Genomic DNA, 16,340 nt, shown 5'->3' with positions numbered 1-16,340 from the left:
GATATAGATAATGTTATGTATGTACATAGGCACATTGTTTCTCTATACGCTGGTATATTGTAAGTCTATGTGTTGATCGAAGATAATTGAAGGATCTTTTTCAATTTTGTCAGCTGTCACGATGAGTAGAGATTTGCTGCATGTTGCACGCAGAATCAATTAGAATATAACATAAAAATGACGCTCGTGGTTTGGGTACGGGGAAGGGCGCTGGTGTGGGACGGTACTTGCGTCGACACTCTGGCTCCTTCTCATATCCAAGTCCTTGGCTGTCCAGGGCTGCTGCTTCGACTGCCGAAGACAGCAAGCGTCGCAAATATGTTGGACTTAGTGAGTCATTCATCTTAGAGCCGTTTGGTGTCGAGACACTTGGCCCGTGGGGCCCAGAGGCGCGGAGAATGTTCAAAATACTATCTTCGCGCCTCGATAAGGCTACTGGAATCCCAAGCGCTGGCAGCTATTTCGGTCAACGGATCAGCCTTGCTATCCAACGCGGTAATGCTGCCAGTATTCTTGGTACGCTTCCACGTAATGATAGTTTTAATTTTATGTAGTCGTAGTATTGTAAATATAGTTATAAGATTTGTTTTGTTTGAATAATAAATACATAAAAATAACAAACTATAATATCTTATATCGTATTTGATAATTGATAATAATCTAAGCTAATTAAGTGCTATCAAACAATACCACAATTATAATGTCCTGAAAGTAACGCAGTGATTATCAAAAACAAACAGTATTTGTACCTGTTAAGACACAATTTCTAATGTTACTCGAATCGCGTGATTTCCATTCTACAAAAGCATAACAGATTTGTTTATTTGATAATATCATTACCTTGTAATAGTGATAAGTTATAATGAGTCTCAATCACGACATGGAACTCAAATATAGAGTGTCCATACTATAAGTCGTAAGTTGATCGAAAGCTCTCACTTCGTTAAGTACTTACTTATTATATGAACAATACTCATAATTCATCTGTTACTTAAAATATAAGATAGTAATTTTTGAAACATTGAAATATTAATTATAAATAAGTATTACATCGGGTTTTCATTGCTATGGGTTTCATGGCAAACTTTTCATTATTGTGACAATTTTAATATTGTTTTTTACTTTCAAATATGAAGTGAATGGAATAAAACAGACGGTACGCAGACGTGATCGCTAGCTATGGGCCTGATAAGAAAGCTCATGGTCGCTCACAGGGCGATGGAGAGGGCTTTGCTCTGAGTTTCCCTGCGAGATCGAATCAGAAATGAGGAGATCCGTAGGCGAACCAAAGTAACCGACACAGCCTTAATGGTTGCGAAACTGCAGTGGCACTGGGCAGGTAGTATAGTTCAACGGACAGATGGTGGGACAGAAATGTCCCCGAATGACTACCACATACCGCAAGACGCAGTGTTGGTAGGCATGATCTCATCAAGATCGCTGGAATACGTTGGATGAGGGCACCGCAAGATCGATCGTCGTGGAGATCTTTGGGGTAGGACTTTGTCAAGCAGTTGACGTCATCCAGCTGATGATGATGATGAAACAAAAAGTTTCTAAAAACATTTGTCCAAAAGCAGTAACCTTCAAAATAAATATCTTATAATTAATTTAAATCTTTTGCCTTCACCTATTTTATTGCATAGAAATGAAAACGTGGCGAGTTCGTTCATTTCTATGCAAACAAAAAAAGGGTGTGAATTTAAAGTGATATAAGTCAAAGCAGAATGTTAGCGGAAAGATCAGCTGAGCCCCAAAAGGATCGGAATTTAATGGACCATCTGAAACGTAAGAACAAAAAGAAAAATCCTTGGTATAGATTTGGGCGGACGGCTAAAGATTACCTGGTTCTGTTTCTTGAGACGTCGTCTATACACGGCTTAAATCATCTTGTTACACCTCGACGGCAGTCGTGTGAAGTGTAAGTACCTACCTCATGTTTTATATTTTGTGCTTAGATTTATGAACGATGCGCCATTCGAACCATCGTTGTTGTTATGATAGTGTCTATCGCAGTCTTAGCTCAACGAGTTTTCAACTAAACTCACCGTCCTCAGTCGCCATTCGAAAGTCCAAGACTTAGTCTTGGCATGGTAGTTTAAGTCGGTAGTCGTAGTTTTAGAAGCAAATAATTGTATTTTAGAAAATAGACTTTTTTTTGGTATGGAAGAGGAGGACAAACAATCGTACGGGTCACCTTATTATACGTGATCACCACCGCCTATATTCTCATGCAACACCGGATGAGTCACAGGAGCGTTGTCTGCCTTTATGGAAGGTGTAGACGCTTTTTAAAGGAACCCATTTGGTTTTGTCTAGCAAACACCGCACAAGGATGCTCAGTCCACACCATGGTTGTACGTGGCAAGAAAATCCTTGAAGATCGCACTGTGGAGGAACGCCTTAACTCCAGATGGGGGGGGGGGGGGGGGGGGTGATGTTGTAATTTGTGACGTGTCGTGTGAAGGTAGAATAGCGGTAGGAATCAGGTCAAACAGTTCTTCTGAATACTGATAGATGCGGCATATTGTAGAAGATACACTATGAAGCGACGTCTCTAAGCAACACCAGGTGATATAGCCGTTCACAGAGCACTGGATCTCCGACAATTTGAGCAGCTCTGCATTGCATGCGGTCAAATGGTTCAAGCAGACACCGGAGTGCACCAGACCAGCGATTACTTAAAAGCACCGCGTAACAATGTTTATCCGAAACCACTGCACTGCATCAATATGAAAAAAAAAATACAATTTGGAACATTCTTTTAACTCCGTCACTGAAGGTGGTAAAAGTATTTTTTAATAACACATATGAAAATATTTTTAAAGAGTAAAATGGAGAGTAGCTTTACTCCCTAAAAACTTACTTTCTAACTACTACTTAACAATGAAACGTCGGGGTTATATTATATTAAAGAAATTAATATATAAACGATATGTAAAATTTTGTTTAATGTACGCACATTTTATCCCTTTAAAAGTTGAATATCAAAAAACTTGTATAAGCGGACAAACACCATAAATATAACAAACTTCCTTCTATGGTGGTTCCATGTTATATGACCAGGTACCTGTAATCGCTCCTGTGATTTCAACGGTGCTGCAAGAAGCAAAGGCTATAGTTTACTCTGATGTGACCTCTGCAGGTTTGTTTTCCCTTCTTGTCTATTAAGGATATGATTTTTTCGGGGTTGATTATGATATTCTTCAAATAATTCGGTAAAATCTTGTTCTCTGGGTTATTCTTCTATTTTTTATAAAAATAGGGGATGACACGAGCAGGACGTTCAGCTGATGGTAATTCATACGCCCTGTCCATTACAATGCAGTGCTGCTCAGGATTCTTAAAAAACCCAAAAATTCTGAGTGGCACTACAGTGTCGATCGTCACCTTGAGATATACGATGAAGTCTCATTTGCGCAGTAATTTCACTAGCTACGGCGCCCTTCAGACCGAAATACGGTTATGTTTACACATAACTGCTACACGGCAGATATAGGCGCCGTTGTGGTACCCATAATCTAGCCGGCATATTGTGCAAAGGAGCCTCCCACTGCATATTCCATCTCTTAGTCTGCTATAGTATATAAAATTTCATAGTTAGGAAAAAGGAACTGTGCGACAGTACAATCTTTGGTATTAAATAAATATTTCACGTTCACTTACTTCAATTATAAGTCACTTAACTCTGATGGTTGAAATATGAGGAGCTCTTCTAAGTTATTTAAATAATTAAGAGCTTGGCTTTGTGAGGATATATTGTAATTTACAAAAAAAAATGATTTATGCATATTTTTATAGGACCCATCAAGATTTTTTTTAAATTATAGGTTTTCGTGGGGAATTTGCTTTTATATTATATTTTAAGATATATAATAACATTTAAACCTATTTCGTTTTAGATTTCTCTGGTTCTCCATAGTGGTTGTCTCGGTGTTTGGCTCCGTATCTCTGTCTCGCACCACTTGGACTAGGTACCAGTCATCTCCAACTGTGGTGTCCATGGATAGAGACATGTTCGCTTGGAATACAACCTTTCCGTGTGTCACCGTCTGCCCTGATAACAAAATAAGCCCGTTAAAGTTGGAAGAGTACTTAAAGTATGTAGCTGGTTTTAAAGCTGACTGATTTTAAAATAACTTTAATACCTCATCGTAGCTTCTCGACTATGGATTTAATCTATAACATGGTAATATTATTATACAGGATGGTTTTTTGAGAAGGGTGATGATGGCCAAGTCGGAAACTACAAGTCTTAGAGAAAAGTCGTGAAAGGAGTCATGCTCTCGATTTATAAGAAAACAATAACTGACTATTAAGTTTTTTAAAATTTCTTGAACTTTTGACGGAAATCGTCCCGAATGATTTTTCAAATAAAATTACATCCTGTATTATTGACCCAATGGACTCTTTTGCTAATAAAGATCAAACTTTGGAAAGATATTATGTATTACTAAAATTGCTTTTCATATCTTACTTTTACCTTGTTATAAATTGCACAAAATGGTTTCCGTTGAATATAATGCATGAGTTTATACGTCTATCAAATGACTTTACTGCATTTGATACCATGACAGGTTTTATCCGCGATAGAATATCAACAAAAAAAGTAAGATTTCTAACAAAAAGTTTCAATAGGAGGTGAGTTTTCTTCCGGCTAAAAGTAATAAAACAAAAAATTTGGTTTTTCCTTACATTTTAAGTAATACATTTCTTTTCAAAGATTGATCCTTATCAGCAACAAAGTCAAATGGTTCAATAATACAATACGATGTAATATTTTTTGAAAAATCATTCGGGTTCGATTTCCGTCAAAAGTTCAAGAAATTATAAAAAAAATATGCAGTTATTGTTTTCTTATAAATTGAGGGCATGACTTCTTTCACAACTTTTCTCTAAGTCTCATAGTTTCCAACTTGGCCATCACCGCCTTTCTCAAAAAACCACCCTGTAGATAGCAAGTCATGTAAATACAATCGTTCAGTGTTATGTAATGTTTCGCGTTCTCGATGTGGGTTCTGCACATCAATAATACATTAAAACACGTAGATCTTACAGTACAATGCATCATCACCTTTTGTGTTCTTTTAAAAGCACTTCTGAAAAGCCAATGTAGTCCAAAGAATGTGTCTCAATTTAAGAACATTTACAAAATAATATTTTTAAATAATATATTAATACAACACAAAATTAATTGATATTTATGTTATTATTTCACCAACAGAAAATCAAAAATAGTTGATAAGAAGAAATTAGAATTGTTTATTAGAGCTTTAGCGAATGCAACGTATAAAAACTTTGATACTGTTCCAATGATGAACGAAGTACCTCCGGAAGAGTATTTGGAAATTCTGTTAGATCTGTCCGCCGGCCTTAAGACTAGCTTGACCATTGGAGCTCTGGGGATGGACCTCGACATTATCCAAACTGTTACAGAGATGGGTATCTGCTATGCTATTAATTCTAAAGTTGCCGTGTACAACTCACCGCCGTAAGTATTTTCTATTATCAAAATAATAAATAATATTTAGTCTTCAGTTTATCTTTCAAACACTTCAAATATTGGAACCGCATTGAATCCATTAAGGCTATATTACACTGGGACACCACGGTGGCTCGACTGGTTGGTAAGCCGGAAGTGGTAATTGGTGCCGTAAGCTACCAAACTAGAAACCATACAAAAGTCAGAGTCACGACAATGGTCCTCGAAGAGATATCAACTACTGTTTTATGTAAGTATGAAAATAAAGTTTTAGAGAAAAAAGAAATAGTGGCGGGTTGATCCTTATGCAGCCTTAGCATTTCATTTTTAAACCTCTATCGGAATTATCATTAATAAATGTTCTACTTTGAATTTCGATCATAAACGATCCATCGTATGCAATTAACAATTAACAAACGCAATTACAAAATAAAACACAACAGTCCATACGTGTTGCACACGCAATAAGATGGGAATGCCACTGGCAGCCGGACTGGCGGCCGAAACAACATACAGCTCTATAGTAATAAGTGGTGGCGCGACCAGTAACATTCTGTGCACGCGACCGAGCTGGTCGCGCTACGAAATTAGTTGCGCAGCCAAACGGACACCAGGTTAGTAACTCTCTAATAGAGTTTTATACATTTTGTTGATAGCGGTGACTGGTTGCGTCACCATGGTGTCTCGGTGAAATATAACCCTAAGTAATTGTTATTATTCATCTGAATCATTTCGTACACTCAGGAGGTTAATTAGTTGTAATCTTAAATCAACATATAGTATGTTAGCTATGAATTTGTGCTTTGCTTTGATAGTCTAGCTCACTGAGTGCATATGGAGAGAAAATAATCACACTATTTGCTAGTACGAGTATCTATGCTATGGTAGGCTAATATGGTATGGTTATATTCACTCAATTTGGTGCTGATCCCTTCTGTGTTGTATCAAGGAGATGGTGAAGGAGAGTTAGACTGACCTTCAACGTCGTATTTTTGCAAGACTGTATTAAACTCAAGAACTCCGGGGTTAAATCGACTCCAACACCCTAAGCCTTTGATAAAAAGGCTGCTTGTGAGGAAGTAGGGTTAGGTGGGGTAAACTTACGCATCCTTACCAGCACCTTAAAGGGGTACTCCATACTTAATAAACACATCGCAAAGTTTGGCACAGCACACCCCGTTCTTATTTAATGCGTTTGTAGTCATTTTTGATACTTAAACAAAGCATCTTGGGAAGACGAGTTTTTCAACCGTCGGAGATACGTCTGCCAATCGCGAAGGTTAAGAGTGGCTACCACAATAGATTATGTTGAATAAATCTATGAGACAGGTCTACACAGTAGTTGATAAGAATTTCGTTTCCGTGTTTCGTGTTTACTTGTTTTATAATTTTTTGTTAAAAACTTCAACGCCAACCTGAGTAAGGGAACTAATTTGTAGAAATTACTATAATTTTGATACACTACTTAAATTAACCAAAAATTAAAATAATCTGAATGTCTTTCAATCCTTTTGTACATGCCAGTTATTGATAGTTATGCTATGTGTCTTTTAGTTTTAAGTCTCCTTGTTTATATTTTTACATTTGTGCATGAATATTGTTGGTTTGTCAAATAAAGTAAAATAATATATATATATATATATATAATTTTTGGCTTCCATATTTCAGGTATTTAAAAGCAAACAGATGGGATGTGATCAAGACGCAGAACGCCTCAGTAACAGTACATCCATTGGACGGAGAGGTTTTCGCACATATGATGAACTTGTCATCGTCCTACAATGTAAATACTTACAGAATATTTTAAATTTTAATACTCCAATACAGACATTTTTAGTTTTATTACTGGTTTATCTTGAAATCATTGTGGTTGCGCTACAATTGTCTAATTTTTTGTTGTATTTTTTGTCATGGCAAACTATAGTGCAGATAGTTCCTATAGAAATAGAGAGATACCTATAAACAACAGACGCATTGGTATGTGATTGGCTAATCTAATGCCAATTGACTCTTGCGCTAGTTAATAACCAATGTCCAATTGTCACCTGGCACCAGTTCAGTAGCACGCATTTTCATTCATCAGCGGTTAACGGTCTATTCGCATCGCTTCAAAGTACTCGGTGTAACGCAATTTATTCACAAAACGCCGAGTAAATACAGTAACACACAAATTCAAATTCAAATATTTTTATTCAAAATAGGATGTTACGTCACTTATTAAAATTCAAAAACTATCACCCATTCCAAAACGAATGCCTCAGACCTGAGAAGAACGGGCACAACTATTTCAGCGGGCTTTTATTTCATTGAAAAAATATGTTTACAAAGTAATATTGTACAATTAAACTTATTATTTAATAGTCTGAGGACGGTTGCTCCAATCCCAATCTGTATCGGTATCATTAAGTCATTTATGTTATAGTAACCTTTACCACACAAACTTTAACAATTCTTTTGAATAACGTAATACTTTTGTTTTGAATATTTTCTGGGATCTTGTTGTAAAACCATATACATCGCCCCACAAAAGACTTACTAACTTGACTATTAGACACCTTAGAACTTAGCCTTAGAGCTCCTAGAGGATTAGCAGGATCCCTGCTAATCCTCTAGGAGCTGCAGACCATCTCTAATGTAGGTATGTCTGTCTATTAATTCGCCATAACTAATTTTCATTTTAATAGGTATCAAATTTTTTATCTGAAGAATCTCAACAACATAATTTTTTAATAATAAGCATATACATCGCCTAGCAAAGGACTTACTAATTCAACTTAACCATGTAGTAAGCAAAACAAGTTTGTTTGTTCCTGCTGTCAGCATTATGATTCACCTATGAATATATCTATAAACATACATCTCATGTCTTAACATCTTATGTCTCAAGGTGACGTGTGCAGTTGTAGTGCCACTCAGAATTTTTGGGTCTTTCAAGAATCCTGAGCGGCATTGCATTGTAATGGGCAGGGCATATCAATTTCCAGTCGTCATCTCGTCCTTTGTTTCCATAAAAAAAAACCTTAATAGTATCAAAAGAGACGAAGCAGTAAGACTTAGTTATGAATTGCCAATGCAGCTCCGACAAACAAAGCCTGATTAACTTTTAACTGATTTACTCCCAGGTATACATTCACGGACCTCTGGAAGTACCAGATATATCCACAAAGTTTCATCACTCGGAAGAAATGTTTTACTTGAAGATATATGTAACTGCTATAACGGTTTACACGTCACAAGAAGCTGCTAGGTAAATAGTACTTCGATCCATTTTTAAGATTTTATAACGCTTAATGAAAATTACATTGAATTGGATTTGTCTTGACGAAATACCCGTTTTGCCCGTTAGTCCGTCTATCCTGTCAATCCATCACAGGAACACGTAGGGAATCAAATTGCCAAATGTACCTACTGATTTGGCGGCCCCTTGAAGATTTTAAAATTAAGGTTCTTGTTCAAATCAAAAAAAAGACAAGGCCATGATTTTTTTTGTATGTTTGTTTAATTAAATTGATATCAAAGGAGAATCGTAGTTCTTGAACTTAACTAATACTTAATACGTAAGTATCCTTACTTAATCTGTGCTAATACAGAACTCTAAGAGTCAAGTCAAACTCACTTTTCCATTCCATTTTTCTGTTTTCCTTGTCGACTTTTCTTCCTTGAGTTGACTTTTTAGTTAATACAAATGACGCGTAACCTACCGATTTGAGCGCAACTTGTGAGTGTATTGGTGTTCATAAACTTGCACGGTTTTTTCATGGAAAAGGACGACAAACGAGCGTGCGGATCACCTGGTGTTAAGTGATCACCGCCGCCCACAATCTCTTGCAATCACAAGAGCGTTGCCGGTCCTTAAGGAAGGTGTACGCGCTTTTTTTGAAGGTACCTCTAAGAAAGCTCCTTGAAAACCGCACTGTGGAGGACCGCCACACATCCAGATGGTGGGGATGATATCCTAACTTGTGGCGCGTCGTGCGAAGGTGGAATTCGGCGGCAGGAATCAGGTTAAACAGCTCTTCAGAATATTCAACAATTATCAATGTATTTATAGTCAAGTCATTATTGTATAGATCTACACATACAAACCGATCAAAATCTTAAATATATGAGACGCAGTGTAAAACATTTCTTACTCAGCCTTTCACAGCGCTCCGTAACTAGCTTTTCTCTCGTGCAGATTGAGCGTCGGCCAACGCAGGTGCAGGTTCACCAACGAGAACAATCTAAAACACTTTGCCGTCTACACGTATACCATGTGTCAGATGGAGTGTCGCATTCGATTGAGTCTTCAGTATTGTAAATGCGTGCCCCACTTCTATCGACGGTTTGGTAAATATCTCTCTTATTGGTGTCAATCAAGAAAGTTTTGAATGTTTGAATATACGAATAGTCGTCGTAATTCGTAACTCAACCATAATGTTATCTGTGGGAGTTACCAGAATGCCGGCTGGATAATAGGTACCACCACGGTGCCTATGTCTGCCGTGAAGCAGTAATGTGTAAACATTATTGTGTCTCGGTCTGAAGGGCGCCGTAGCTAGTGAAATTACTGGGCAAATAAGACTTAACATCTTATGTCTCAAGATGATAGGTGCAATAGTAGTGCCGCTCAGACTTTTTGAGATTTTTCAATTTTCAAAATAAGAATCCTGAGCGGTACTGCATTGTACTTGGCAGGGCGTATCAAATACCATCAGCTGGACGTCCTGTTCGTCTCGTCCCATATTTTCATAAGAAAAAATTATAAATTTGTCATTATGTTACGGTATTTTTTCAGAATTAGCCTGTGCTATTATTATTAATATATATTTGTATTTTTCTCTATATTATACATAATATTATATTCTCTATAATATATATTTTTCTCTTAAAATGAAATATTGAGAACTCTGTGATTCGAACAACAGAAAAAAGAACCTTAAAAAGAACGTAGCTTTGCTTGAAATTAAAAAAAAAAAAAAAAAACAGAATTATTCCTTTCGGTGCTTGAATTATTTAATATATTATATATCCTTACGTTTATTATTAAGTAAAGATATATTTGTCAGTGTATATTCATAGCTAATTCGTTAATTTGCGATGCTAAATATTCCCTCTAAATGTAATGCAATCTTAATTTGATTATTATCGAAATTGCTACTTATTTTCTTGCAGGCGATGAAAAAATATGTGACGTAAGAGGACTTCATTGCTTGGCAAAACATAAAGGTAGGCATTAACTTGATGTAACTATCGTGCAAATTATAAACACACAATTTAATATCTTTCATGGCATCAATATAGTTTGTATGTTATATATTTTTATTAGAGATGAACAAAACGTTCAACTTTTAGTAAGTAATGCAGAATTCCTCAAAACCCTGAACAAAAAATGCTAGTGAAATTACTGGGCAAATGAAACTTAACATCTTATGTCTCAAGGTGACGAGCGCAATTGTAGTGCCGCTCAGAATGTTTGGGTTTTTCAAGTATCCTGAGCGGCAGTGCATTGTAATGGGTAGGGCGTATCAATTACCATCAGCTGAACGTACTGCCTTTATTTTCATAATAAAACCCAACTCACTTGCACCACCGTACTCATCGCCAGATATAAGATTTTATATCTTAGTTACCAGGTAATTTTACTCTTCAAACTGAAAGAAATAGGCTGAAAAATGTGCCGATATGGTTTAACATTTCATCTATCCGGAAGGTTGTGCCTTTTTTTATGAAAATACGGGACGAGACGAGCAGGACGTTCAGGTGATGGTAATTGATCCGCCCTGCCCAATAAAATGCAAAGCCGCTCACGATTCTTGAAAAGACCAAAAATTCTGAGCGGCACTACAATTGCGCTCGTCACCATGAGACATAAGATGTTAAGTCTCATTTGCCTAGTAATTTCACTAGCTACGGCGCCCTTCAGACCCAAACAAAGTAATGCTTACACATTACTGCTTCACGGCAGAAATAGCCGCCCTTATGGTACCCATAATCTAGCCGGCATCCTGTGCAAGGAGCCTCCCACTGGTAAAACTGTAGACTCCTAATTGGCATGATAATATTAAGTGATAAAAAATTCAATTTATTTTATTTATTTTTTCTAACACTGTTTCCATTTTAACGGTTAACATTGGAAGCTCCATCTTCTTTAAATTTTCACCTATTTAAATATTGTTTTAATATTACTCTTGTTATATTGTGGTGCTGAACTAATCCATTCACCGCATGGGTGTTCCCATTCTTCGCCGTTAGTTACCCTGTCTTCACCTGCTGAAAATTCTCATTACAATGTTGATTATTGCTGAGTCTACAGAAAGTATGTATTTGTCTTTATGTTGACATATTGTGTTATAAGTCCCTTATTTTCATAGAAACAAATTTCAGATGAACTCTACAAGCTAAGGAATAAAGAGGGAAAGAAGATTAACTGTGGCTGCCTGCCGATATGTGACGATGTTAATTACGTCATTCAGTCTAATGTATGTTGTTTCAGTTGCCACATGGTTTTTTAATATTGTCGTCCAATACTGAAGTACGTAGGTCACACTTAAAGTTTTGCGTAACTTAAAAAACAACATGTTTAAACCAAAATATTATGTTTATTACTTTACAAAATACCCTCCTTTGCAATTTAAACAATTTTTTGATGCGATCGAAGCATTTTTTAAAACAGCAGGACCACAGAGGCATGTTTTCTACGTGCTGATTGAACGCTATCACTGCCTCTTCGGAATTGGTTATAGTGGAACCTCTCATAAAATCTTTGATTTTGGGGAAAATACAGGAATCACAGGGTGCTAGGTCGGGGCTATGTGCAGGATGGTTGCAAGGCCGGCCGTGTGTCAAGTGGCGTTGTCATGATGTAGGAGAAACCGTCTTTTTGGTCGTCTTTCGCGAACTTTTTACACCCTGGGTAAACAAATGGTAGAATATCACTCGGCATTAACACTTTTTTGATATTCAAGTGGAATTGTGTAGCTGCGAAAAATGCGATCATCTTTGACCAACGTTTCTCGCCTGCCTCCTTTTGTTAGCCTGTTCTCATTTTCAAACACGCAATCACAAGTTGGCTGTTTTTTTTGGGTTCAAAACATTAAATCCACGTTTCGTCTCCTGTGACAATGTCATAAGCAGCATTTGAATGTCCACGCGAGCTCGCTTCTACTAGGCTGTCAGTTCATGAGGGATCCAACGACAACAAAGTTTCTGAACTTTAATTCTTCATGTATTTTTTTTTTATTTGGCTCATCCCAATCCCCAATAGCACTCGAATTGTCTATTAGGTAATCCTCGGATTTTCTTCAATTAGCCGCTTAACAGTAGCCACATTATTTTCTTTGACGGCAGTTGAAAGCCGCCAAAGAAATCCGACCTCTCTCAAATTCAGCAAACCAACGCCTCAAGTTGCTTCTCTCACAAAAGCATTTTGAAGACGAGCAGCACAGGCTAGCGGAGAGAGAGACTTAATTCCATTTTTGTTGCGTACGTAGAACTTTGATGTGTGATAAAAATAATTGACAAATGATTTCCCGCCAATTGTTTTTTTATTACTAAGAAGTTTGAAATATTTCAAAAAATATAACATTCGAAATTCAAATAGTTCTGATTAACTAGAAGTGCAAAACTTTTAGTGTGCCCCATGTATGATGTATTCTTGAGTAGTTTAATAACGTACCAAGTTAAAGAAAAAATTTTTCAAGGCTGCAAAATATCAATAACCGTGCGCAATAAAATATTGCACATTTTCGACAACACGCTTCGTCAAAATAAAAACAAAATACATCCATTAAAAAAATCTAATAATTTTTTTTAATCTTATTTATATTCCAGCTTTACTTGCTAGTAATTTTTGGTTCCAATAGGTTTGCACGTCGTTCACACTATAGTGTGTGTGTGTCAATATATATATTGAACACCCCTTGTCTAATATTTTAGGCAATGCAAGAATGGTTTCTGGGTACAAATCTGCAGTGGGGTATAGTGAGCTATCCAAGAATGAGATATCGAAGGGATATTATATTTGGATTCACCGATGTATTAGGTAAGTTAATACAAGACGAAAATTAAAAAAAAGAGCACATATATCACTGGGAGCTCTCAGAGTTGTTCTAGTCAGTCAGCAGCCGAATTCCACCACCAGAAATAACGTCTTTTGACGTCTGGCATTCGATGACCGTGCATTTGGCGAGGAAATTCTTGCCTCGCACAGCCACTTTGTGGAATCAATTATCGGCTATACGAGTAGCTTTACTGTCAACTTAAAGGGCCGGTAACGCATCACTTGAGCCCTGGGTATGTCAATGGGTGCTTGTCTTCACAACTTCTCATCAAGAGAAAATCTTGCCCGTTTGCCCCCTCTTATTAAAAAAAAAAGATTTAAACTTGCACGGCATACGACTATTCATTTAAAATGAACTAAGAATCTGAAACTGAGTCTCGAAATCCCGATGCCATTCTAGACAGAAATGCCAAATTGGGCTATATGAAACTGGGGTTAGACAAAAGAGCTAGACAATGCTTTAATGTAGGCCCATGCCCTTCTATTCAAGAAGATCTTTGATCTGGGTAGATAATGCCAGTATTGAGGTAAAAATATTTTATTTTATATAAAAGTAAGGGACGAGACGAGCAGGACGTTCAGCTGATGGTAATTGATACGTTATGCCCATTACAATGCAGTGCCGCTCAGGATTCTTGAAAAAACCAAAAAATTTTAGCGGCACTACAATTGCGCTCGTCACCTTGAGACTTAAGATGTAAAGTCTAATTTGCCCAGTAATTTCACTAGCTACGGCGCCCTGCAGACCGAAACGCAGTAATGTTTAACTTACTGCTTCATGGCAGAAATAGGCACCGTTGTGGTACCCATAATCTAGCCGGCATCCTGTGCAACGGAGCCTTCCATTGGTGGAAAAATGTAAATATGTGTGTGTCTGTTTCAGTTAGTGTGGGTGGCATGGCAGGTCTGTTCCTGGGTTGTAGTGTGCTCAGCTTCATGGAGATCATATATTTCTTGACTCTTCGTCTGATCTGTTACACGAGAACAAAAGTATATTAGCAATCTTAGAAAATTTACTTCTAGATATTATTATAATTATTATACATAAAATTATAATGATTAATTAATTATAATTTTTAATATGTATTAACTGTAAGTTTTCTAAAGTTGTAAAATAAATAAATAGAGTCTCTTGCTGTAAGAAAACCGATAAAAATAGGCCATGAATATTTGTTTAGTGTACGTGACAAGCTACGTCTTATACTCGCGATTTGTATGATACTTTGTGTTAGTGTGCGTGCATTGCTCAAAATAGAGATTCACTGTCAACCTCATTTTTTTTTCGATGTTTTCATAGCTGTCTTAGTCTATCTAAACGTATAAATGATCTAAGTTAGCAAGATTTATTATTATCTTAATACCGCATTACTTCTAGTATGTAGTTGTACTATAACAGACTGTGTAAATTTAAAGAAAATATGTACTGGTGAGCTGACATCTTCTGAGCTCCTCAGTCTCGTAGGCTTTCACGTCCCAGCCAGGTCTCTCCGCTCATGCATTGGGTTTCGCGCGCCATTACACAGAATGTGTAAATCTTACAACAATAGTTTTCTTGACATCGACATATTTTCGTGCTCCCCTGCTGTGTTCAGACACAGTTTAGAATTAAAATTAATATCGTTGTTATCGTTGCCCCAAGTTTAATTAATTTCATTTGTTTACATCTTTTGTATCAATGCGCATAATCATAAGTACTGTATAGAATTTTTCTCTATTTATCTGTTTGTATGTATTAACGATCAAATTGCAAAAAATACTGAATAGATTTAATTCAAATTTTGCATGAATTAACAAGAGAGATAATTTTCCTGTGAAGATCGTAATGAACGCTCACGCGGATGACGTCACGGGCAGCACCTTCTAAAATTTAATAGAAACAAAATCATTGTATAGTTATAAGATCAACATTTATTACAAACATTTTACAGATGTCAGGATCTCTGTTGCTATTTTCTATGGAAATAGAGGTTAAACGTGCATACGGGGCGCCTGGTGTTAAGTGATCACCGCCGCCCACATTCTCCTGCAACACCAGAGGAATCACAGGAACGGTGCAGGCCTTTAAGAAAGGTGTACGCGCTTTTTTGAAGGTACACATGTTGGATCTCATTTAACAGCATTGTAGTACGTGGAAGAAAGTTCCTGGTAAGCCGCACTGTGGAACCGCCACACATCCAGATGGTGGGGATGTTATCCTAATTTGTGGCGTGTCATGCGAGGGTCGGCGGCAGGAATCAGGTGATACAGCTCTTCAGAACACTCCCCGTTATAAATGCAGTAGAAGACACACAATGAAGCGACGTTTCTACGCAATGCCAAGTGATCCAGCCGTTCACAGAGCACTGGGTCCCCAACTGCTATTACATTAGGAATTAATTATTATTACTTAATAAGGAGAACCCTTTCTTCTCTTTGTGTAAAGTAAAATCGTGGGTAACACTGAAAATGTTTAGAGTTCTAAAATGTTTCATTTAACTTTTTTTGCATTTCAATTTTAGAACTCTTTGGTAACCTAATGTAGTATTCATTTAGTTGTTTTGTGAATTGGCGGCAAATCTAAAACTCTTGTTACACGTGAAAATGAACTTAGGTTCATTAAAGAAAATTTTCGGTCAATGATTTATTATGAATTTCGTTGTGGGCTTACTCAACAACAAAGCTATGATAGGCTGTGTTTAGTATTTCTTAATGAAGCCCCATCTTGTGCCACTATTTACAATTGGTTTAACGAGTTTAAGCCTGGACGTAGCAATCTCAATGATGATCCGCGTGAGGGACGTCCTTTAACAGCGACTACTGAAGATAACATCAGTGCTG

At 36.9% G+C, this 16,340-nt stretch overlaps 1 protein-coding gene across 1 annotated transcript; it reads left to right on the top strand.

Moving 5' to 3' along the window:
- The first annotated feature begins 1,772 nt into the window (after positions 1-1,772).
- Positions 1,773-14,547, top strand: LOC126976865 (sodium channel protein Nach-like). The gene is made up of 10 exons (XM_050825484.1): positions 1,773-1,921; positions 3,903-4,100; positions 5,225-5,491; positions 7,151-7,265; positions 8,605-8,729; positions 9,660-9,811; positions 10,637-10,690; positions 11,849-11,943; positions 13,400-13,505; positions 14,407-14,547. The coding sequence occupies exons 1-10, from the start codon at positions 1,773-1,775 to the stop codon at positions 14,520-14,522; spliced, it is 1,377 nt and encodes a 458-aa protein (XP_050681441.1). The 3' UTR covers positions 14,523-14,547.
- The last annotated feature ends 1,793 nt before the right edge of the window (positions 14,548-16,340 follow it).

The sequence above is a fragment of the Leptidea sinapis genome, chromosome 42, assembly GCF_905404315.1.
Source record: "Leptidea sinapis chromosome 42, ilLepSina1.1, whole genome shotgun sequence".
Classification (NCBI taxonomy): Eukaryota; Metazoa; Arthropoda; class Insecta; order Lepidoptera; family Pieridae; genus Leptidea; species Leptidea sinapis.
Note: the sequence above shows the minus strand (reverse complement) of the source record. Positions and strands in the feature narration are given on the sequence as shown.